General features: G+C 39.1%; 1 protein-coding gene across 4 annotated transcripts in view; it reads right to left on the reverse strand.

Annotated features, from left to right (window-relative positions):
* LOC105728179 (UPF0764 protein C16orf89-like) overlaps positions 1-23,055 on the reverse strand; it is a 91,297-nt gene that overhangs the window by 61,767 nt on the left and 6,475 nt on the right. For 3 of the 4 annotated variants that reach the window (XM_064382218.1, XM_064382219.1, XM_064382220.1), the window contains exon 3: positions 4,041-4,138. In XM_064382218.1, coding sequence (XP_064238288.1) covers positions 4,041-4,138 — 98 coding nt within the window. Of the gene's footprint in view, positions 1-4,040; positions 4,139-16,086; positions 16,422-23,055 lie in introns of those variants that run through there. The other variant, XR_001109956.2, reaches the window with a different exon arrangement.

Genomic DNA, 23,055 nt, shown 5'->3' on the forward strand with positions numbered 1-23,055 from the left:
TTCTCAAGTTCATTGAACTTCCCTCTGCTTTGTATCGTCCATTGTTAAGACCAGCTAATCAATTCTTCGTTTATAACGTTTTTCTAATGTTTTTATCTGTCCTTTTTGTTTCTGTTTCTCTGCTGAAGTTTGCCGTTTCTTCACCCATGTTGTATACACATCCACTAGATCGTTTGGCGTTTTCACTACAGTATTTCATTGTCCTGATTTTTAATACGATGTGTTCCCTCTACAGTTATTCTTTGTATTTGATGACTGAAGTTGGTGTTCCTGATTTTGACCTCTGGTGCTCTAAGGACTTTGGTTTTAATTTGTTGTCCAGCTCTTGGCCTCCATTTGCTCTCCAGGACTGACTGGCGTTCCCAAGCTCTGGTCTGGGACTTATGCTTAGTCAGTGAGACTCTTTTTAAACATCATGTAATGGAGCACAGCAAACCCTCTCTGATCTATGTCCCCACCCCTCTCTCTAACACACTTTTGAGACTGGTATAGGCCCCTTCATGTCACAGAACACTTCATTATGATGTTGCTACATTAAAACATAGTGAATAATAGTATAAGCCTTAGAACAGATGCACCTGCACTTAAATCCCATCTTCATCCTTTATGAGCTGTTTGATTTGAGGAAAACTCGCTTTACTTTTTCAAGCCTTGCTTCCTTAACTTGTGGCTTAGAGATAAAATAATCCACCTTGTGGAATCATTGTAAAGATTAAATAAAGAACAGAGGAACACAGTGCCTGACATTCATTATGCAGTCATTAACTGTGTTATTATTTTTTTATGACTCTAACTTCATTGAACTTTAATTTCTTTATCTGAAAAATGAGAATTCTGTTGTATAATAGTAACATGGTATCATGTACCTTTTGCTATAAAATAACATGATAATTTTAATGACTAAAATTCAGAACACAATTTACAAATTACAAAGTGTTCTTACATAGATCACATTCCCCGAGAAACTCAAAAGGTAAGTGTTATGTCCTCTCCTGATGCTAGGAGACTGCTACTGGGGTGCGTCATAAGCCAGTGACTGTCTCTTTAATCCTGGTTCTGTGCTTTTTACATTGCATGATTCTAAACTCTACAGGGGCAAGCCTGTAGAACTCAACCGTTCCTATTCTTTAGGCCAATATACACAAACAGTCTCATGATTTCCCTTCATTTCCCTTAATGCATTCTAAACATTGCTGATTTGCTGTTTTATGGACTTCTCGGCTGTGTTTCTGAGTATTTTTCCATGCTGCATTTCATTTCATCATCTCCTGTCTCTATTTCCAAATGTAGCTATTTGTTCAGCCTGGTTTTGCTCTGTGAGGTGTTATTTACAATACTTACTAATTTAATCTTTGTTCGGGGAAAACCAAGGAGCAATTGCATACTTCTGTGAATCATTGATAATTCAAGCCTGGAAGAATTCACCTAGCACTAGGATCCTGCTCTTTTTTTTTTTTTTGGTTCAGTTTCATATGTATATATAGTGCCATATGCATACCTATGTACAGTCTCACTTCCATTCTGCAGTATAATTGATGTTAGTTTCATTGTTTTGTAGTCCTTTGATGCCAATCCCATTGCCTACAAAATGAAAATGGATAAATATTATACACAAAATGGTGATTGATTGCAAGCATGGTTTACCATACATCTAATATAAACAGTAATATATTCCCTAATCACAAATTCTGGATACAAACTCAGAAGCCAACAATGTGTGACGATTAAAACTTGAGAAAACCAACACTAAAAGGGAAGTCATCCAGCTATTTTCCTGGTTCCAGCAGGAAAATAAAAGGGGTCCCTTACGAAGGGGTTGGTGCCATCCTCACAGTAATGAATGAGTTCTCACTCTGTTAGTTCCCATGAGAGCTGATTGTCAAAAAGAGCCTGGCATCTACTGGCCACTCACAGGTTCCTTTCACCTTCCAACATGAGTGGAAGCCTGAGGCTTTCACCTGACACTCAATCTTCCAGCCAGCAGAATTGTGAGCCAAACAAACCTTTTTCCATAAATTACCCAACCTCAGGTATTCCTTTACAGCAAAACAAAGAAATGAAAACAGACATTGAATGTTATGTGCTTTTAAAAAATATTTTTTTTGTAAGTGCTCATACATACATTGTCTCATTATACGTACATTAGGTTACATTTTGTGTCCTTTAACCCTCACATCCATTATGCCATTATACATGCATTTTAACACACATTATGCCGTTGAAACTGATCACTTCCAGTCAAGATAGGGATTAACATTTTATTCTATTCTGCTTGTCAACCTTGCACCTTAAACTCTAGCCAAACCAGACCAAAGTGTTTCCTGAACATGCTCAGTGTTTTCTTTATATATATGTATATATATATGTACATATATACACACACATATATATACACATACATATGTATGTGCATATATACATATATATGTGTGTATATATACATACACACATATATATACATATATATGTGTGTATATATGTGCATATGTATATATGTGTATATACATATTTACATATAGAACACATACACATATATGTACACATGTGTACATATATACACATACATATACACACATATGTATACAATGCATGTATATGTACACATATATACATACATACACACATATACATATATATGTATGTATATACATACTTATATATTTTATTGCACTTTAGGTTCTGGGGTACATGTGCAGAACATGCAGGATTTTTGCATAGGTACATACGTGACAATGTGGTTTGCTGCCTCCATCCCCCCATCACCTATATCTGGCATTTCTCCCCATGTTATCCCTCCTAACCTCCCTGCTGCCTGCTGTCCCTCTCCTATTTCATCCCAACAGACCCCAGTGTGTGATGCTCCCCTCCCTGTGTCCATGTGTTCTCATTGTTCAACACCTGCCTGTGAGTGAGAACATGCAGTGTTTGATTTTCTGTTCTTGTGTCAGTTTGCTGAGAAAGATGGTTTCCAGATTCATCCATGTCCCTACAAAGGACACAAACTCATGGATTTTTATGGCTGCATAGTATTCCATGGTGTATATGTGCCACATTTTCCTTGTCCAGTCTATCATCGATGGGCATTTGGGTTGGTTCCAGGTCTTTGCTATTGTAAACAGTGCCTTAATGAACATAAGTGTGCATGTGTCTTTATAATAGAACGATTTATAATCCTTTGGATATATTTCTTTTAAAAAGTTTTTTTTTACTAGTAACTGACAAGCTACTTTAGTATACACTGTTCACTTAGCATGTTTAGTATACACTGTTCACTTAGCATGTTTAGTATACACTGTTCACTTAGCATGTTTTTCAGCATTCCCAACTTAGATCTTGTTAGATTTTCTGCCTCCAATATTCTTCAGCCTTTTCCATCAAGATATCTGTAAATCTATTTAATCCTTCAAAGTATAATCCAAATCTTTCTATTCTTGAAGATTTTCTTATTTCCAAGCAAAGTAATTTATTTTTTCTCTGAATATTCATAGCTTTAATCTCTGCTATAGCAATTGCTTTCAACTTTGAATTGCCACTGTCTGTGTGCCTCTCTTATTTGCTCTTGTGAACTATGAGCCCCTGAAAGCCGTAACCTATGCCATATAAATATTTTTTCTCTCTCTCTGGATTAGAAAACAGTACATGACTCTCAGTAAATACTTGATAATAAGCATTACTGAATGATTTTCAATTTTATATAGTATCAGCAAGAGTTGCAGGACTGCAAAATATTTTTTCACTACCAGTTTTGAGAAAAGATAAAATGGATGAAGTGTTCAATGGGACTACATCAGAAATTTGTTAAAGTTTTGCCACTTGGCAGTTGGCTAGAAATCACATAGGGCATTTTTCTTTGAAATAAGTGTTCTCTTTGTCTTGAAAAGGGTCGGCTGTGCACGCTGGCTCACCCCTGTAATCCCAGCACTTTGGGATACCGAGGAGGGTGGATCATGATGTCAGGAGATTGAGACCATCCTGGCCAACATGGTGAAACCCTGTCTCTACTAAAAGTACAAAAATTAACTGGGTGTGGTGGCGCATACCTGTAGTTCCAGCTACTTGGGAGACTGAGACAAGAGAATCGCTTGAACCCGGGAGGCGGAGGTTGCAGGGAGCCAAGATCACGCCATGCCACTCCAGCCTACAATCACAAAAAAAAAAAAAAAAAAAAAAGGAAGAAGAAGAAAGAATAACGAAAGGGTCACATTAGGAAGTTTTTTTTAGTAATGCTCATACATAAGAAATCAACCTGGAATTGAGAGTGTAAGTGTTTTATTAGTAATGCAAACTGAGATTATTAACAAGATGATGCCCCCGTAGAATCAGGTAAATTTAGTGTATATACAAATATTTGTGTGTGTGGGGGGGGGTATAGTTGTGTGTGTGTTGTTTTTGTGTTCTTCTCTACATTTGGGGTTATAGTGCAGTCTCTAAAAAGTATTGCTTCTTTTTGGTAATGTGTCTCTAAAACTGCCTTTGCAGAATTATAAGTAACATGAGAAATCTAATATGAATAACTCCATCTTGCTTCTAACCTCACAGACTATTATTTTTTTCTTATTCTAGCATGGAGGCCAAGATAACTATGAGAGAAATTTAGTTTTAGTTAAACTTTGAGGCAAGGGAAATTGCCACTCCTCCTTGATGGAAGATTGAAACCAGATTCATAGGGCCATGTTAGAATTATGGTACAGGTTGTACTTTACTAAAGAATAGCCGTTGTTAAACCATAATCTGCCATGGCTTAGCCTGTTTTCCTGTAAGCTGTTTACTGCCACAAAGTTACCTAACTGGGATTGGGTGGGTGGGGTGTGCCACTTCCCGCCTACCCCTATAGACAGCATCACCACTGTGAAACCTAAACTGGTCGTTGAGACATTTTTCAGATTTAGCGTTTCAGCAGAACAAGAGCTGCCACCAGCTTCTGAGACTTCCTCCCAAAAACTGACTCAGCTGCATGAAGACTGTTTTAGACACCCCTGTGATTTCATCAGTTGTTTCAGTTTCCCAGCCTCCTGCCTACCAAAGTACCCTTAAAAAATCCTCACCTTCGAATTCTCATGGAAAGGGGGGTTTAAGAAATTTCTCCCTGTTCTCCTTATTCAGCTGCCCTGTGATATTAAATTCATTTCTTTGCTGCAATACCTGTTCTTCTCAGTACATTTGACTTTCTGGGCAGCAGACAAGATGAACCTGTTGGACTATTACAACTCCTCTATCCAAAATCCACCAGGGCAATTATGGATCAGAGCTTTAGCAGATGACAGAAGACACAGGTCATCTTTGCTTTGGATCTCAGAGCGCCCCGACTAACCAGTTGGCAGTGCCTTTGCCACCCTGGTTTGTTTTACCATAACCCATAAGGAATGCTTTTCAGTGACAAACCTAGGCTCTAAGAAAACAGTGATTGAATATTGTGTTTGCCTTCACTGAGTCAGAAGGTAGGGCGAGGCACACTTGGGGACTGGGGGAAGAGATTGACTATTGCCAGCTGTGCGTTATGGAGAAGCATTTTGCCTGCAGATGGAGGGAAGGCTTCCACGTTGAGACAAATGCTATCAAGATTAACTTGGAGTGTTTTCTGAGAATTAGCAAGAGGAAAATACAAATTATTTATGAGGGAAAAATATAGAAAAGGTTGAAGGAATTTAGAAAATTTCTAGGGATGGATAATCCCTCTTCCAAATGTGAAAATGGCCTTTGGCAACTTGAAAAAGCAGCAGAATAAAATGATTTTTCAATTCAGAGTCAAGGATTGTGGCTAAGATTCTCTGTCTTGGTTTTGGAAGGGTGATGTCTATAGCACAGAGAAAAAGTCAAAGAGCAGGCATCCCAGAATTGAGTGGCTTCAAACTCATGGCTGCCAGTGCATCTAGGAGTCTGCTTTTGCAACTGTGACCATATTTTCTGGTGTTATAACTTTTTTTTTTTTTTAAGAAAAAATACATTTTTATCAGGACTTACTATGACCCCAGTATCTATCTAGGCAGGTTATAACATTAAATATAGTATTAGCCCCATTTTATTTTATTTTTTACTATTTTTTAATTTTTGTGGGTACATAATAGGTGTTAAAACTTGTGTTAAGGGTTTTTCAACAAAGCCTGAAACGCAAGGCAAAATAAGAGAAATCTTAAATCATTACTTCAGATACGTAAGCATTTTATAGCAAATAAAACATAACAACAATAAAACAAATAAACAGCATCACTATCACCCCCAACCAAACAACCAAACCAGCCAAAAGGATCAAGATCTTGTAAGATAAATGGGCAGTTTTTTATATTCATACGTAGAATGCTTGTGATATTTAGTATTAATATTATTCTCTTCTATTCAGCTTTGTTTAAATATCTTTCTTTTTTTAAATTTTTTTTTTATTGCTGTTTAAATATCTTTCAACATAGTCTAGTATTTCAATAAATGTATATTTTTCTGGAAAAACACTAGACCACATTGCATTCTGAGGCTCATCCAATCACGTTCTGAGCAAGTATTACCTTACAAGAAAGAAACAAGTTCTATTACACCACTGAGTTGAGCACTTTTAAGTCCTTTTGAAAATTCAGTCTCCTGAGTAAGCCTATGAGGTTGTTGTGAGCTTCATTTCATAGCTGGGGCAAGTGAAGCTTGCTGCCATTTGGTGACTTGTGCAAAGAAGAGTTCATAAATGGCCAAGCTTATCCTAAAGCCAAGTCTATAGTCTTCCACAGTACATTATCTGAACTGCCATGCTAGACACCCCCTGCATAAGAGTGCTTCTAACTCCAAACTTCTGTGATCTTGAGACAGTCTTGATAGTGAGAATTGATAAAGCACTAAAAGATTTTTCACCTTTAACTCAAATTTTGTTCTATGTCCTTGGATCTTTAATTATGAGACTTCTGATTTCTTAAATATCATTTATAGTTTTGACTTTGAGAAATGTGTTTTTTGGGTAGACTCATTTTGAGTATAGCGATTGTTATGTGACTAGATCTAAGAAATTAAAATATCTAAGTCTTTGTACACTAAAGAAGTACAGGATTATTTTTAAAAAAAACAGCAACTCATATGTTTGGGAACATTGTATACATGATTAATGCTTTCTTTAATGTTTCCACTCTGCTTTAAATCTTTGAAGATCAGTTTTGAGGAATGTGGTAGTGTTTGGAAGTAACAGTATTTTACTCAACTGGCATGAGTCAAAAGTTCACATTATTTATCCTTAATACAAAAAAATAATTCTTGCTTTCTGCGAGGCATTTTAAAGTTGTGACATTTTTCAACATCTACTTTATAACTTTTAATGATAAAAATAAAATAATAGCTGGGCGCGGTGGCTCACGCCTGTAATCTCAGCACTTTGGGAGGCCGAGGCGGGTGGATCACGAGGTCAAGATATTGAGACCATCCTGGTCAACATGGTGAAACCCCGTCTCTACTAATACAAAAAAAAATTAGCTGGGCACGGTGGCGCGTGCCTGTAATCCCAGCTACTCAGGAGGCTGAGGCAGGAGAATTGCCTGAACCCAGGAGGCGGAGGTTGCAGTGAGCCGAGATCGCGCCATTGCACTCCAGCCTTGGTAAAAAAAGTGAAACTCCGTCTCAAACAAACAAACAAACATAATAATAATAATAATAATAATAATAATAAAATAATTATAACGATAAACATTCTTTGAAGGCCCATTATGTGTCAAGCTCTATGAAAAATGTTTTATCTGCATTTTTAACTCCATCTTTATAGTATCCCCAAGAGATAGAGGCTATTAGAACTATTTTACAGTTGGGCCAAATTCACTCAGCTTGCAAGTGACAGTCCTGGAATTTTCTTCTACAGAGCCCAAGATTTTAAACATTAAGCATATTGCCTTCTAAAGCATATTGCCAAATACTGTGGAAGGACTGTGAATTATACCTTGTGATTCAGGCTGCCATCTTGAAACCAAATTATAAGTGAAAACATTTTACTTGCGTATATTTTTTATATTTAAAATATATTTGAAAAGAATTTGGAATGTGTTAAAGTCATAGTCATAGATTGAAACTTCATAAGTATCTGTGCATTGAATTATTTTTTTAAAAGTGGAATGAACTTTTTCCATCAATTTGAATAATAGAGTAAAAGAAGGAAAGAAATGGAGAGATCAAATGTTTTTCCCTTATTTTGTATATTTTATTTTGTATATTGTGGGCAGTGCCATTTATCTTAGTTATGTTAATAACGATTGGATTTTCAGAAGATTTACGTTTCCTCCTTGCTTTATGCTGCAATGTGGTCACACAGAAGTTCTCTTTATGTTGACTGAAGTTAATATATGCATCTTACCTTTTAATATTGCATCAACTATAGTCATAGTGGTGGAAAATAATAATGCTCTGTGTGCTACACTATGCTGGGTGTTTTATAAACAGTAACTCCGATTATTACAAACTCCCATTAGAGAGCTATGTCTAACCTTATTTTACAGGTTAAGACATAGAAATTTGAAGTTCCCAGAATTAGTGAGTAGTAGAATTGAACTGGGTTTTTAACACAGCTCTAAAGCTCAAGCCTGACCTCCTTTCACCGTGCAATTCCTCTCCAGAGGGAAAGGCGAGCATCATCCCTAGGAGGGGCTGAAAATCTTCTAAGGGCACCCAAACCATTGTGAAGAATTGTGTTAATAACCCAGCAATTCACACTTGTTCAAATTTTCAGGCTTTTCCTGGGATACAATCAGTTTTTCGGAGGGCTGAAGCCTGAGGCTCCCTGGTCCCCGCTGCTGATTACAGAGCTCTAGTCCATGAGAGGTGTTCTGGAGCTCCCTGTCCATGCATACACGGAGCTCGTGGGTCGACTGCGTGGCACAACCTGTGCTGCTCGACGCTTGCCAGCCTTTTTTCCTGGAACGAATGCTGAGGGCCTCCAGTGCCTTTGAAATTTTTATGAAGAAGATGATTATTTTTGGTAGAGCAAAATATGTAGCAATTAAACTTCTTAGAAATGAAACATCTCACTTTTTATTTTCCTCAGAGAAAATAATTATTGACAGAAGCAAGGGAACACTGATCTCACTGCTCACATTTGAGGTGGCCCCAGATATTACAAGTTAGGAGGAAAAGGAGAACTCTAATTAAATTCTGGGAAATCCAGACACATATTCAACAAGTATTTATTGTGTGCCAGGCGTTATTTGGAGTGTTAGAAATATAGTGGGGATTAAAATGAACAGAATCCTCGTCCTGGTGGAGTGTGCATCTAATGAGAAAAATATGCAATAAGCACATAAGCAAATAAATTCATAATATAGCATCAGATGGCGATAAATAGTAGAAGGAAAAATATGTCAGTGTAAGCGCACAGAGAGTGGGGGCAGAGTATTTTCACAAGGTGGTCAGAAAACGGCTTGTTTTTTGTTAGCATCTTCAGCCAAAGTAAGTAATGAAGAGTTAGACTTGAAACGATTGGTTTCCAAATGTTAAGTATAATCTAAAATGAAATATTATAATTCCTCTGTCTAGCACCCTACTCATCTTCCAGCTGCTTTAATTAGAGTAGTTTGTATTTGTTCTACAAATAGGGCTTCCTTGTAAAATTTTCTTTGGAGATGGGTTTCATATCTAAAACAGTGCCTTAGACCAAATAAATATTAACTTAACACAGGAGGAAGCTGAGCGTCAAAGGGAAGCAGTAACTTGGCCAAGGATGCTTGTGTCCCAGTGGCCAAGGGAAACCCAGGCTGCGTCCTCTCTGTCCAAGCTCTGTCCTGGCCTCCAGCACTGAGAAGTACACAGCGTGCCTGTGAGGCCATCTAACTTCTCTTGACGGGGAAGGTTGATTCCCCAGCCCCAGCCAAAGTTACCCAGCAGCTTGAACCGCGCTTCCCTTTCTGGGGCTCAGCACCCAGCTCATCCCCCTCCCTCTGGCTGTAATTCAGGTGCCCGCGTTGTGCTTTCAGCAGGAACACAAGCCAAAACTTCACAAATGCCTAAAGCAGAACAAAGCAAGTGTCAGAGGGGAATGGGCACAGAGCCGGTGGACCGCACTCGAATCTTCATATTTAGGGGTGCAGATCGCCCTGTGTAACAGGTCGCTCAGAGCTCCCGACGCGCGCTGGGGGCCTCCCTTGGAGCCTTCGCTATTCATCCCATCTTCTCGAAGCGGCTTTTCTTTTGTGGCTCTCTTGGTGTTTGGCTGAACTGTTGCTGAATTCCTCCCTGACTTCTTTTCCTTCGGAAGACAGAAGAAAAGAAGCCCGCGGTGGAAGGATCGACTGGGAAGCCTCCGCCCCTTGCACTTGGCTGCTTCCTTTGGGGGAGCCCGGTCCTCCTCTCTCTGGGCTCCAGGCGCGTCTGCAGCGCTCTCTGGGAGGCCGGCTGCAGGATTCATTAGTGCTCACAATAGGCACGCGGAGCAGGGGAATATGCAAAGAAAGTGGAGGACCTCGGAGTGGCATTCAAAGCGGCAGGCGGGAATGGGAGTTTCCCTAGCTTTTCCTCCTTTGTTTCTAATCATCTTTGCTGTTTCCCCAGCTAGGATGCTAACAGAGTGAATACCTGGGCGTTCCAGGAGAAGAATCAGTGGCGGTTTCAGAAAAGGCAGTGCAATCTGGGATGAAAAATAGCTTTTCTTCCCCTTGGGGTGTGTGTTTGGTGTCTGAATGCTTTGCCAGCTATGAGGCCGAGGACTAAAAGGAGGATAAAGGCTGTGAGTGGCACAGAAGCCCCCTGGTGAAAGTTCTGGCTCAGCCGCGAGCTTTCTGTGAGTTCTGCGCAATTCAGCACTGCCTTGGGACTTTAAGTCCTTTTTTATAAAATAAGAGGCTAGCTAATAGGATTTCTAGCCTATCACCCCTTTACAGTTTTAATATATCTTTTTAAAAAGTTACATTTCAAGACAGTAGTAAGGAAGTGACATTATATACGTAAACATAAAAATGTGGGGTAATTGGAAAAACACTGAAATTATTCCACTCTTCAAAGTATATGCATTTATATATACATGTACACACACGTGTACACAAACAAATACATACATACAGTCATTTTCGGGTGCCTGAAATTCTGTCCTTAAAGACAGGTGTGAATCCCAGTTCTGTTAGCATTTGACTGTGATCCTCTTAGCATTGCTTACTGTCTGCAAGACTCAGTTTTTCTTTTTCTTTCATAATGGCAATAAATATTGTCTATCTTTTAAGTATGTTACAAGATTTAAATGAGGAAACATGTTTAATGCTAGTTCTTCTTGTCTGAAAGATAAGAACACATGGGTGCCATCATCCAATCTCAAAGTCATTGGGTTTTGAGAGAAATGGTATGATGGGTAATTATGCCATTTCCCCGAAGTCATTAGGAACTTGAAGTTATTTTTTTAAACCTGCTTTTCACGCACCTGTGTTGGCTAGATCACAGAGCTTCGGCTCATCCTCATGAGGAAATATTAACTGTGTCAACCTTCTTCAAGGTCTCCTGGATGACTTTATCACCACCTTGCAAATGTCTATTACCTGCTAGGTCTAGAAGACTCAGAGCAATGACTGCACCAATCTGATACTTTCTGGAGGTTCTTTCCTCCATACTGCTCTTCCACCATTGGTGATATTTACAAATGTTCTTCAAGACCGTTATTGATGACAGTTATATACCTGGAAAACAAAGTTTATTGTTTGTTTCTTTCGATTAATTTTCTGAATGAACTAGCAACTCAAAATGCTTTGAGGGAGTTCAAAGGATGGAGGAGCAGTTTTCAGGGACGCCCTGGTACAGCGGAGCGTTTGCACACTCATCTAAGTGCAAAGTCTTTCACATTTTACCCTACACCTCCATCATACTAGTCAGGCTTTATTTTTCAGGAAAGTGCCGCAGAGCAGAGAAGCAATTCTCAACAAGACAAAGCTAGTATAACAGAGACTTGTGGAGTCAAGTTAAGAAGAGCATAGACAGCGAGTGGAACTCTTGACTGGAGTCTCGTCCATCATTTCCTCTCTGTGTAACCTCAGGCTCTTAGTTTCCTCTTTTGTAATCTGGAGATAATGACATGTATTTTATATAATTATTGTGAATATTAAATACAAAAACCGCTTTATGCCACATGTTTAACATTGTGTCTATATCACAGATACGTGCTTTATGTACTCAGTGCTTTGTACCCACTGATTCCTGGTGAATGAAATACAGTCACACATCACAATGACCGTCTGCTGAAATGCTGGAATTCTGCCTGTTGTTCAGGAACCAGAGTGGAGAAAAATGAACATTTGCATGTGGCTCCACTGTAATAATTGCATTTGCAATGTCTTCATGCTGTCACATGGTCTAACCCCCAGGATCTTATCTTAATAAAAATTCAGTTAAACACGTGTTTAAATTGGCCAGATCAGCCAAATCTGGAACAGGGAAAGTTGTTTTCCTCCTAATGAACTGTCCCCTGGACACGAGCAGTGCCACAGAAGTTCAGAAGTGTTTATTGTCCACGGCATTTCCAGGAGTTATATTCTTTGTTGAACCCCATCATGGTGCCGGGGGAGGCTGGTGATTCATTAATTCACTGTGATGATTTGTCCTAATTATTCTAATTACTGCCTTGTCTCCTCAGACCAGCTGGTGCCTAAAGCAGAGGGAAAGTCACCAGTCGTGAGTACTGCGGCAGCGGCTGCAGAATCCTGGGCACTGGATCTGTAGGATTCACTGTCACCACATCAAAAAAGTCTTGCTGCTGCTGCTGGAACTGACTTGTCCTTGGTGCGGCTCTGGCCTGAGCCAGGGTTCTCGGGGCCTTGCCATGCATGCATGCTGTCCTCTGCTGCTCTTGTTCCTTTTCAGGGAGAGAAGAGGCCTGATGGAGGGTGCTTTTCTGTCTTCCCAGCCTGCTGCCCCGCCAACTCCAGACAGCATCTGCTGTGTGTTCTTCGTGCACCCGTCCCTGTCTGAATGTATCTTAAACCCAGTTTGGTTTCTAGCAACTGTCGATAATAAAAATATCTATTTCTTACTGCACACTACCGAGTGCCAAGATGGATGTTCATTGCCATATGTTCACTGTCTCTAAGTGTTAGTGTTTGCAGTCTTAGTTCATACATCAAGGCTCTGCATGACCTAGAGACTAGTTTACATTGCCCAGCCTGGGAGTGACACATGGGACTGAATCCCAGGCTGCTGCATCCCAGACTGCTGCATCACCAAAGTCGGGACCCTTTGTGCATCTCTCTTTTCCCCTCCCATGAGCCTTCCTGTTCATTTACAGGACTCCTGTTGAAACCTTTCTTCACTCTTTTGTCCTTGAGCTACTTTGCTGTGATAATGTAGACTCTGCTCTGGCTGGCAGCCCTGGGCAGTCATCAGTGCTGGCTTTGCAGGCCAGCTTGGGTTCCCCAGCCAGGCTTCCTGAGGCCACAGAATTTTGCTGCACACACAGCCAGTCTTGGAGAACTCAGCTCTGTGCCTTCTTGAAGTGCTGTTTCACTCCAGCCTGCCCTGTCTTTCTTTGGGATATTTCCACAGCTCACACTTCAGTGGTATTTGCCTCTTAAATCACTTATCCCTTATTACTGTGGACGAAAGTAGAATCCCAAAAGCAAACAACAACAACAACAAACACTGGAACTGGGGCTCATCTCTCAGGGAATGAGCTGACGCTTGGTAGAATCTATGACATGGGGCCACGTTAGGAACCCCGAAATGAAGCTGGGTGATAAATATCAAGGTGTTGAGAGTCGCAACGCTGATCTTCGAAAGATTCAACTGAGAAAGAGTCAGTGTATCTTATCGTTAAAAGTGCTTCTCTAAGAGTCATCATAAACTTGACTTGTATCTCTTGACCAACTCTTATTCCCATTCATATCTCCGCTTAACTGTCATTTCTTCAAAGAGTCAGACCTTCCCAACTCTACAAATTGTAGGCCACAGGGTTCTGTCATTTCATAAGAACAGGTGAATCACTTCACGCTTGAACTTATTTACTTATTTTCTTTCTTTCTTCCTTTTTTTTTTTTTTCTGAGACAGGGTCTGGGTCTGTCACCCAAGGTGGGGTGCAGGCCTCACTTCAGCGTTGACCTCCCAGGCTCAAGTTGTCTTCCCGCCTTAATCCCCCAAGTAGCTGTGCCTGAAGGCGTGTGACACCATGCCTCGCTAATTTATATTTATTTTTTTTACAGAGACAGGGTCTTGCTATATTGCCAGGGCTAGTCTGGACCTCCTGAGCTCAAGTGATCTTCCTGCCTCCGCTTCGCAAAATGCTGGGATTACGGGCATGAACTACGGTGCCTGGCCTTGAATTTATTTTCTTAATGCTTACTTTCCCAAATAGGCTGTAAGCTCTGTGAGGCTAGAGGCAACATTTTGTAATGACCTGACATTCTTAGTGCCAAGAGAAGGCTGGCTCTGGGCAGGCCTCCTGCCCATCTGCACTGCAAGACCGGTATTTGTGTATCTGCAGGCAAGCCCCTCACTTGTAGGGGACGAGGTCTTCTCAGGGATTCCTAGCCATACTTGGAGGTCATCTGCAGGGAAGCCTGCACCGATGGAGAGTCCTTGAGACCTCGTCACCTTGGGGTGATGAGGGTGGGAAAATTGTCCAATGAGGAAAAACACTGAAAAATCTCAATGGACAAACTGGAACTCTAGGAAGCATGGCAATGGACAGAAAAAAGGAAGAGGAAAACAAAGAGAAGAGTGAATGAACCAAAGTGAATAAACCTCATTTCTAGATCTATAGACTTTTGGTAACACCTGGTCTGTTTATATCACAAAGCTGCTGTGCTTTACAAAACGAATCCAAAACAAAAACAACAAAAAGCCATGAAGAGCTATCCACATGTGGGAGGTTTTATATTTAATTGTACTTTATTTTACTAAGCAAACTGAAGCCTAGCTTGCTGGGTTCCATTTCACATTGCCAGCTCTTCGCTGTGTGCATTCATGAATCTGATGCTAATGAGACCTAGACTGATCTCACATACAACTTGCAACATTCAGGCTGGATGAGTAAGTGTGATCTGTTGTGTTCAAAAGGAACAGGTGGTTTAAATTTAAATTCAAATTTTGAAGGAAACACAAAGTGAAACTCTTTGAATGTTAGATAAAAGCGTTGATATTTATTAATAATGATATCAGATTGAATAGAATTCAGTCGAACTATTAAACTGTCCAGTAAGTAGAAATTAATGCCAGTTCTTTGATCTTTTTGTATAATTACAGTAATAATTTAGACTTTTCTATACTGCAACCCTGGGGAGACGTAACGATAGAAAAAAACAAACCAAACTTCAGGGCATCTTCAGCATGATGTCTGATAAATTAATGCTCTTGATAGTCATTTGAAAAGGAGCTCTTGCCCTGGAGGAAGCTGACTGGGAAACAGAAGCTTTATTAGTGCAGAGGTGTCACTGACTTCACCTACAGTTTTTCTCCGCTCTGTGCTGAAGCGGCAAAAGGGGTGAGACACGTACCGAGACAGGATGTTAATTTTCTGAAAGAGCAGATATAGTTAAGCCCAGCTTTGTGAGGTGGAGGGGCACAGGACTGGGACTAAGGAGACGTGTGTTCTACTTAGGGTGACCAAGGAATCAAATTCTCTTTTGAGAGTGAAGGGGAATCATTTAATAATTATGTTGGGGTAATATGTGTGAAATAGGACTATCCTTGGCCAATCGGGACCCTAATTTGGCTCAAGACTAGTCACTTAATAATTCTCTCATCTTGTGTAATTCTCTTAGCCTTCTTGGATCTCAGTTTCTTCATTTGTTGCAATTCTTGTCTGTAAATCCTTAAGAGAATAGGCGAGATAATATATGATAATGAAAGGTTTGAAATAGAAGGTGAAAATAGTCATTTGGTAGCATTGTTACGATGAAGTGAGTAAAGCTAATTCTCTTATAAATTACTTGTTTTTCCCCCATTGACCAGAAGAATGAAGAATTACGGAGACAAAAATTCCATTTATTTCAGAGCATTATGTGGCCACAGATTCTAAGTGTTAAAGCCTTAGTTTGGGGATGAGTTTACATTTCAGCACCAAGTTTCCCTTTTATTATTTTTCCTATTGGACTGTCGAGATGTAGGCAATATGGCAGCTTTACAACATAAAAATTAACTTTATTCATCAAAAGCACAGGTGACTACCAATCTGAAGTTTTTAGTCCAAATGAAAATTCAGTGTAAATACCTTTAGTACCTAGAATTCCAGCTAAATGGAAATAAAACTGATTAACTCATATTGTATTATTTGGTGACAAATTATTCTTTCTTTGGGGCTATTGCTGAGTACTGAGAAAAGAAAATGAATATCCAGGATCCTGCTGCTACTCCCCCAAAATATATTATTGTCTTCTTTCTTCCTGAATTTTCTAAGGGCTGCAGTGAGAGCTGGGCCCTTCCACATGCTGTAGTAGCTAAGCTTCAGAGCCAGTTTCCAGGGATCGGAGGCTCAGCAAGGCTCAACTGAGTACCCAAGTTCAAACACCTAACAAGGAAAAGAGCAAAGACGGAAGCAGGTGACAAATCCTCTACGCACTCCTCTAATCCAGTCACTAACCCCACCTTTGCTAGGAATCTGAAAATAAGATGAGAGATTAAGTACTTTTCAAATTGGTACAAAACAGAAGTTTTCTGGGATTTTGGGATGGTGTGTATATATGCTGAAGTGTGCTTGAAAACAAAAGACAAAGCAGGTGTAAGACAATTTTTAAAAACCATTTTAACCAAGAGGGTGATGGACTAATATAATGTTAGCAATAATACCTGCCTTCTGCAATTTTGCCAGTCTCATCAAAATCGGTTTAGCTTAAGAACGCTGAATAGCTAAACATGTTTTAAAAAAAACCACTACTTTAAAATAAAATAGATTTAATATGTTATCTGACTTTGGGCAGGTCTTACTTAATGAATTGATATAGATCACCAATACTGAAATGAACTGATATTTCCTTTGAGAATATCTGCAAAAGAGAAGTGTGAATGTTAGATTTCAAATCAAATTATTTCTACTTTAAAATATAATCATCACCATACTTTTAAAGCTCAAATGAGCTTATTTTATTCTACCTATGCAAACCAGAGAAAGGTTAAGTATGCAACTTCATCTTGCCAACTGCTGTAAGGGTGACCATCAACTGGGAACGCCCCAAAACTCTGAAAACACCTGGCTGGGCTTGCGTGTCTGAAGCGAAGATGCCCAGTGGGAGGACATGGCTCCATCCAGAGGCACTGAGGGGAACTTGAATGTTAGCAGACAGAGATAAAGGCACTCTGCCGCAGGAAAAGGGCACTAGCAGTATCCCACAGATGGTACTAGCACACTGTCAAGGAGAGCCTTGTCAACAAGATGGGGTGAAGGTGGATGGGTGCTGAAGGTCCTGTAAGACGAGGCAGGGACCAGCAGGGCTCACTGAGCACTTGCAGTAAGTTATGCACAGAGACTTTTACTATGTTTTTTCATATACGTTTTACTGTAACCCTGTTTAGTAGATGCCCTTTTATAAATAATGATTTTCTAGAATTCTTGGAAAAAAGAGTGATTAGGTTGCTTTCCCAAGATAACAGTTACATGTGACGAAGACAAAATTTGACCCTCTGTAGTAGGATTTCTTATTCTGAATTTTTAACCACTCACAAAAATAAGTGCTTTAAAACCTAGAGGATTGGAGTATTTTAATAGTTACCAGAGGAAAGAGATGAAGAAGAAGAAATGCGGAAAACAGTTTTTAGTATTATATTCAAGGCTGATTAAAAAATCTATTAGTTGACCTGATCACTTGTTTAAAAATTTTCTTTTTTCTAATGAAAACACAGAGACTCAGAAATATTAAAGTTTTCAATATCACTCAGCTAAAATAATGATGAAAGGAATTTTTCATCTTTGATTGCAAAATCAGTATTTTCTCTACTATTGCATGCTGTGGAGATAGGACTCTCTGAGAAATAGTGGAATAGAAATATTGGCGTCACATCTCTCCTTGAGGGGTACTGGCTGGTGCACCAACTTTCTTCCATTCTGCTTTTATGAATACTGAGAGGCACTGTGCTTCAACATTTCTCTAGCTCTGCTCTCCTAAAAGCCTTTGACTGCTCCTCACCTGATCAAAACATGTCTGTTTCATGCCTTAGTCCCTCAGACCTTTACTAGGAGACTTGTTGCTGAATGTTACAGACACATTTAATGTATGTTTAGTGTGATTTCATATAATGTGCTGCATCAGTGGCAATTGGTTTTAAATTGTATCTTTATGAGAGGAAATGACTTATTTATTCAATACTGTTGGTTGGAGTGTCTCTCTGGGCCAGGCACTGTGCACCTTACACATTAGTACGTCTGACACCATGGCATATACAATGGAGCTTCCAGGGTCATATTTTCCGTTTTAATATTAGAGAATATAGAATTATCTGTCCCTATTGCATAACTTAACATATGAGTTAGGTTCCCCCAAAGCTGCCATCCTTGTTTCTCATTCTTGCTTTTAGAGATGCTGGGGATAGGAGAAGTCTGGTCACATCTCTGCCACCAAGGAGCCAAATGTCACTTACATAAGCCCTCTGATTTATAGTTTCTTCATTAATAGAGTATGGCTAAGTGTTTATATTTCTGATTTCTTAGATTTGTTCACGAGGATCATTCAGGATTATAGATGAAAAAGTACTATAAATACAGAAGTGTACTCATCATATGTAGCATTATTATTTGATGTAATAAATCAAGGCCTCTGCTATGGTTTGATTGTGGTGTGTTCCTGCCAAAATTTATGTTGACACTTGATTCCCAGTGTGGTAGTGTTAAGAGATGGGGCCTTGTAGGAAGTGTTGGGTCTTTGGTGTGCATCCCTCATAAATAGCTTAATGCCTTCTTAAGGGGTTGAGTGCATTCTTGCTCTTACGAGAGTGGATTAGTTCCCCTGTGAGCAGGCTGCTAAAATGAGCCTGGCTTCCTTAGTTTCACTCTCTTGACATATGATCTCTTTGCACACAATCCCCTTACTTTTGCTTTTCCCATTAGTGGAAGCAGCCTGAGGCTCTTGCCAGCTGCAGCTGCCCAATCTCAGACTTTTAAGTCACCAGGCTTATGAGCCAAATCAATCTCTTTTCTTTATAAATTGCCCAGCCTCAGGTATTCTGTTATAGCAACACACATACACTAAGGCATTCTCTATGCCACATCCCTGAAAACTGTTTTAGAACCTACATCTATATAAGGGTTTTTAAATGTATATGGGTCAGAAACCTACCATTTCCTCTAGAAAATATATATTAAAAAAATAGGTATCTGGTGGATGACTCTTCTCCCCGTTAAACTTCAAACTGATCATAGTAATCAACTCCCTGCCCAATTCCTCTTTTTTACATCTGAATTTTCAGTAATCAATAATAACAGTCCAGTAATGTGCAGTTGGTATGGCATAGAAATTATTGCAGCAAAACATTTGCAACGAGGCTAATGAGAGCATGTGAGAAAGGGAAGAGGGTTGAATCGATGTTGAAACTAATTTATTTCATTAGCTGGCACTAGATGTAAATTGCTGTATAATGGAATTAATCATTTAAAATGGATTGTTCACTTAGAATTTACAAAAATACCAACATTCCATTTGGTGCTATCTTTTTGCTCTGATGAATAAATTTGGTTTTAAAGGATTTGTTTGTGTTTAAAGTAAAGAGAACCAAGGGGTTTATACAGCTCTTCTTGGGAAGAGGAATGACACAAGGAAAACAGCTAGAGCAGAAAGACATCAACAAACAACAAAGATCTGAGCAGATTATGAAGGGGCAGGGGATGGTTTCTACCTGGAGTCTGTGAACGTGAACATGGCAAAATAAACTCCTTAAAAAATAATTCTTCTAAAGACTTAATCCATTCTGAGCCAACCTGAAAATAGTGATTCTTAATCCTTGATATACGTCATAAACTCTTGGGAAAATTTTAACAGATGTTAATGCCTAGGCCTCACCCTAATTTAATTAAATCAGAATGGTTAAGAACTAGTACTTCAGAACATATATAATACCAACTTTTATTTTTAATAATAAAAATTATATGAGATTTGAACAAAAATGTATACTAATCAAAGGAATAAATATTTATATATCCCCTGAGCTGCATAAGGTAATGGGCCAGGAATTATGAAATTAAAGTGGTACTGGATTCTCTTAAACAGGGCAATTGCTAACAGATTAGGGATCTAAAAATATACATATTAATTGTCCATTGATGGTGCAAATGTTATATACCAGAAACATCTAGAAGAAGGAGAAATTACTTTGGACCCAGAAGAACTAGGGAAATCTCAGAATCAATGGGAGATGAAGCAGAACTTAAAGGATGATGTATCAGTAAACTATTGATGCACAGCAAAGCATCTTAGTCTTAAAGACTTAAAATGTGAACATGCTTTCAAGAGTTTGCAGCCATCTTGGTGATTTAGCTCCTCTTCCAGGTTGGTCTCAGCTTGGTTTGTGTTGCTAATGATCACATTTTTGTGGTGAATGATCTATTTCAAAAAGACGCTTACAAATTTCTGTGACAATTTTGACCCAAAGTCATGTCACAAATCTTAGTATAAAGATATCTAAACATTTTTTTGCGGGGGCTGGGCATGTTGGCTTATGCCTGTAACTCCAGCACTTTGGAAAGCCAAGGCTCATGAACCACTTGAGACCAGGAGTTCAAGACCAGCCTGCCCAATGTGGCAAAAACCCCCATCTCTACTACAAGTGCAAAAATTAGTCAGGCATGGTGGCACACACCCAGCTACTTGGGAAGCTGAGATATGAGAATCACTTGAGCCTGGGAGGTGAAGGTTGCAGTGAGCCAAGATTGTGCCACTGCACTCCAGCCTGTGTAACAGAAGGTAACTTTGTCTTAAAAAAATAAATAAATAAATAAAAACAATTTTTTATCAGCAGCCTTGACTACAAGATCATTAATGAAATATTTCTGAGGAAAAGGCTTTCTACATGCATAATTTTATAGAAAATGAAGCTGATTTAAAGTGTATAAATGATGCAGGGTGTGATCAATTTAAGTCTTGAACCCAAGATTCATGGCTCCAAAGGCAGTGCTCATTTTCCTATGCAATTACACATGGCTTTTGACAAAGGTGTTCGTGTTCTGTTTTATTCATATAATAATTTCAATTTAATTAACCTCCATTGTAATGAACAGTTATTTCCAAGACAGAAATAAGAGAACCAACATTAAAAGAACCAACAATAAGAGAACCAACGTTAAAAGAATGTTGCTTAAGAGAATCAACATTTTTTTAAAGAACTCACTAGGTCCCAGATACTTATAAGTCATTTTTTAATCTTCGATACCGTGCCCTAAGTGCCTTGCTTGCTTCACCACTGCCATGGCCCTACCAGCAACAAGAGCCTATTCAAGGTTTCGTAGATATTTGTATCCAAAGAAGGACAAACTGGAAGGCAGTACTTGACGTGTGTTTTCATCTACCACTGTCAAAAACACTCTCCCGAAACTTCCATTTACACACCTGTGCCCAAGTCTCTCCTTTCTAGTCTCCACTGTTCTTCGTGCTCCCATTTTGATGATACTGAATCTGTTATGTTCTCTCCACCCCAGTCCCATGTTTTATTCACTTTTACCTCACTAGTGTCCAGACTTTATATTTGTCATGGAAAAAATACACTTTTTCTAAGTCTGTTGAGAAAATAATAAAAACAGTATCTCAGACAGCCCAAGGGGACTTTCAGAACCCTTGACAGGCCTGTTGCAAACAATGTCCATCAGTAATCAGGACAGAGAGAGCAAAAGGCCTCAGAGGTCAATGGAAGGTTCCAGTTGAGTCAGAAACCGAAACTGCAGAGAATGCAGCAGATGCATGGACTAGAAGCTGAAGACAGGGGGGGTCTAGTTAGCCGGGGACCTGTGGAAGGTTGCAGGTGACACTCAGTGGAGATATATGCATCGTCTTACATGTTACACAGGCCAGCTGAGACCGAAGGGAAGATTAGAGTGTTACAAATGGCTTTGTATCCATAGGAGTGAGTTTGGGTTGATAAGACATTAATAGGATTTAATTTTAATAGCCTGAACTAGCTTTATAAACAGTGTTTCCAGATAAGACACAAAATGCCTATTTAGTGCTGAATTTGAAATTAACAATGAATACTTTTAATACAAATATTCCCTAAATATTGCACAAGACACATTATACTAAAAAATTATATCTGAAATTTAAATCTAATTGGGCATGCTATAATTTTATTTGCTAAATGTCCAACCCTATCTATAGAGTCAGAAATCGCCCTCTCTACTGATTATAGGACTGGATATTCCTGTCTAAATGCTGATAGCAATTGTAGAGAGAAAAAAAAAACTTGGCCACATAAAAGTTATTAGAACTTCAGTTTTTTTCTCTGCAGAATGGGTGTAATCTATCAGTGACTCCTGCAGTTGTAAGGGGACGTGCGTGAGATAATGTTTAAAGTACTGAGCACAGGCCTTGCAAGGTACCAAGTGCTCAATTACTTTCAACCACTGCTAAAGTCAACATTCTATGAAAACAGGATGGCCGAGTGAGTAAATAAATGTTCTTGGTAAAGCCACATACCATCAGAATTTCAGTAATATTCATCACAATTTATTTCCTACCCGAAGCTCAGGATCTGTCCCCTTCCATATGGGAAACAATCAAAACAAAGTGGCATAGCAGTCCCATGACAGTTGTGTGGAAATGCCATCCTTTCTTTTTAAGGTGAAGCAGTAAAGCTTTGCAAGTGGCATTTGTGCCTTTGACAAATGGTAGGCTGACAACACTTGGACGTGGTTGACAAGTACAAAATAGCATTCAGTAGGCAGGTGCCAGGGAAGGGAAAACAACTCTTATGTATTGCTGTCTGTATTGAGCCAGATTTTAAAGAACAGAAAAACTCTCTATGTGGGAATTAAGAACATGAAGATATTTCAGTAAAATCTGTTTTTATTTTCAAGATAAATTGTTTTCTAAAGCTCTTTTTTTCAGTCTACCATATGAGATTGTATTGGAAAAATATCCCTAGAAAATATAATTCAGCATATTTTGATGGGAAACATTTCCTTTCAGTTATAAATATCCAAATAATCCATCATGAACATGAGAAATTAT

The sequence above is a fragment of the Aotus nancymaae genome, unplaced genomic scaffold, assembly GCF_030222135.1.
Source record: "Aotus nancymaae isolate 86718 unplaced genomic scaffold, 86718_ANA_hifiasm-v0.15.2.pri h1tg000029l, whole genome shotgun sequence".
Taxonomy (NCBI): Eukaryota; Metazoa; Chordata; class Mammalia; order Primates; family Aotidae; genus Aotus; species Aotus nancymaae.